Source organism: Myotis davidii, unplaced genomic scaffold, assembly GCF_000327345.1.
Source record: "Myotis davidii unplaced genomic scaffold, ASM32734v1 scaffold1277, whole genome shotgun sequence".
NCBI classification, from domain to species: Eukaryota; Metazoa; Chordata; class Mammalia; order Chiroptera; family Vespertilionidae; genus Myotis; species Myotis davidii.
Window position 1 is genome coordinate 3468865 of NW_006290682.1, and position 1999 is coordinate 3470863.

General features: G+C 46.5%; 1 protein-coding gene across 1 annotated transcript in view; it reads right to left on the reverse strand.

The window, feature by feature from the left end:
• Positions 1–1999, reverse strand: part of STS (steroid sulfatase (microsomal), isozyme S) — a gene marked incomplete at its 3' end in the record, with an annotated part of 35096 nt that overhangs the window by 28683 nt on the left and 4414 nt on the right. The window contains exon 4 of the mRNA XM_015563968.1: positions 3–46. Within this exon, the coding sequence (XP_015419454.1) occupies positions 3–46 (44 nt within the window). The remainder of the gene's footprint in view (positions 1–2; positions 47–1999) is intronic.

The following is a 1999-nucleotide window of genomic DNA, read 5'->3' on the forward strand; positions in this document are numbered from 1 at the left end:
GCAGAAGTCGGAGTTGTTGTGGCAGTGGATGCCCAGGTGCCACTTCCCTGAGGACACGAACGGGGGAGGGGGGGATGGGATTAGGCCCCGGAGACACCAGGCTCTGCTTCCCACATACGCAAGAGGAGGATCTGCCTGCCTGTTTTCTATTGGTTTATTTTTTTAAAATACATTTGGTGTTGATTTCAGAGCGGGAGGGAGAGAGAGAGAGAGAGAGAGAGAGAGAGAAGCATCGATGAGGAGAGAGAATCATGCACCGGCTGCCTCCTGCACGCCCCCCACACTGGGGATGGAGCCTGCAACCCGGGCATGTGCCCTTGACCGGGAATCGAACCCGGGACCTCCTGGTTCACAGGTCGGCGCTCAGCCACGGAGCCACACCGGTGGGGCTGTTTATTAGCCAACGTCCTATTTCCTGGTACCCTATAGATTTTTATTTTTTTGCTTCCTTTTCCACAAACACTAGGGTATTAACTCGCTCTACCAGAAAACAAGAAGTAATTTACTGGCTGGGGGAAGGGGGTGGGGGCAGAACTAAAACAAAACAAAGAACTAAAAGAAAACAAAAGACAAAAACCTAACGTATTTAGCCCTCGCTGGTGTGGCTCAGGGGATAGAGCATCGGCCTGCAGACTGAAGGGTCCCGGGTTCGATTCCAATCAAGGGCACAGGCCCGGGTTGCGGGCTCCCTCCCCAGTAGGGGGCGTGCAGGAGGCAGCCAATCCAACGTGTTTTTTTTTGAGATCGATGTTTTGTTTTGTTTTTTAAAACAGGCTTCCTTGAAATTAAAGTCTTGGAACTGACTTGTTTTTGTTCCCTGAATGTTAACAGTGGAAATGAATCCTTTCCAAAAAAAAATAAAAATAAAATCGCCCCAAGGCAATATGAAATCATACTCATCACTCAGCCATTATTTTAAGTACCTATGAACAGTTCTTATAAAATGTTAATTATGCCACTAAATTAATGAGGGCCTCGCGCGCGCACACACACACACACGCACACACGCACACAGATGATGGTTTTACGACAACGCGTGTCAGGAATGAGAATGTTCATTTTTCACAATGAGATTTTCTAGGATTCATCTGACGGCCGTCCTCTGGACACACGCGTGTCACGGGAAAGGGGAGAAGGCACCGTCCGTCTCCAGGGGATAAAATCGATATGGGAGTATCGACGGGGGCCAATGAGGGTGCAGTTTTAGTATTAAAAAGTGAAAATGAAAATGCTTAGCAATAGCATGGTGTGTGTCTGTGGCTCTGTAGGCTCCGTGTGTGTAACTGCCTCTGTTATCGGCCATCTGTTCCATCTGCCGGTCTCATCCATCCATCCAGCCACCATCCACTCCATCTACTGTTCAACTCTCGTCTGTCTCTATTACTGATCCCATGTGTCTTTCCATCTGTCCGTCCGTCCGTCCGTCCATCCATCCATCCATCCATCCATCCACCCATCTATGCAGCCATTCATCCACCCATTTCATCAACTGATCTATCTATTCTTGTCATCTATCTTTCCATCTGTCTATACATCCATCCATCCATACATCCATTTCATCTATTGATCTATTTATTCTGGTCTGTTTTTATTACTTATCTCATGTAGCTTTCCTTCTGTCCATCTATACAACCATCCACCCACCCATTCATCCATCCATCATCCACTCCATTTACTGGTCTACCTACTCTTGTCTGTGTCTATTACTTACCTCATATATGTTTCCATCTACACATCCACCACCCATCCATCCATCCATCCATCTATTCATCATCCATTTCATCTTTTGATCTATATACCCTTGTCTCTATCATCTCTCTCATCAATCTGTCCATCCATCCATCCATCCATCCACCCATCCATACATCCATCCATCCATCCATTTATTCATCCATTTATGCATTCACTCATCCATCCATCCATTTATTAATCCATCCATCCATCCATCCATCCCTCCATCCATCCACCTATTTATGCATCCATCCATCCATCCATTCTC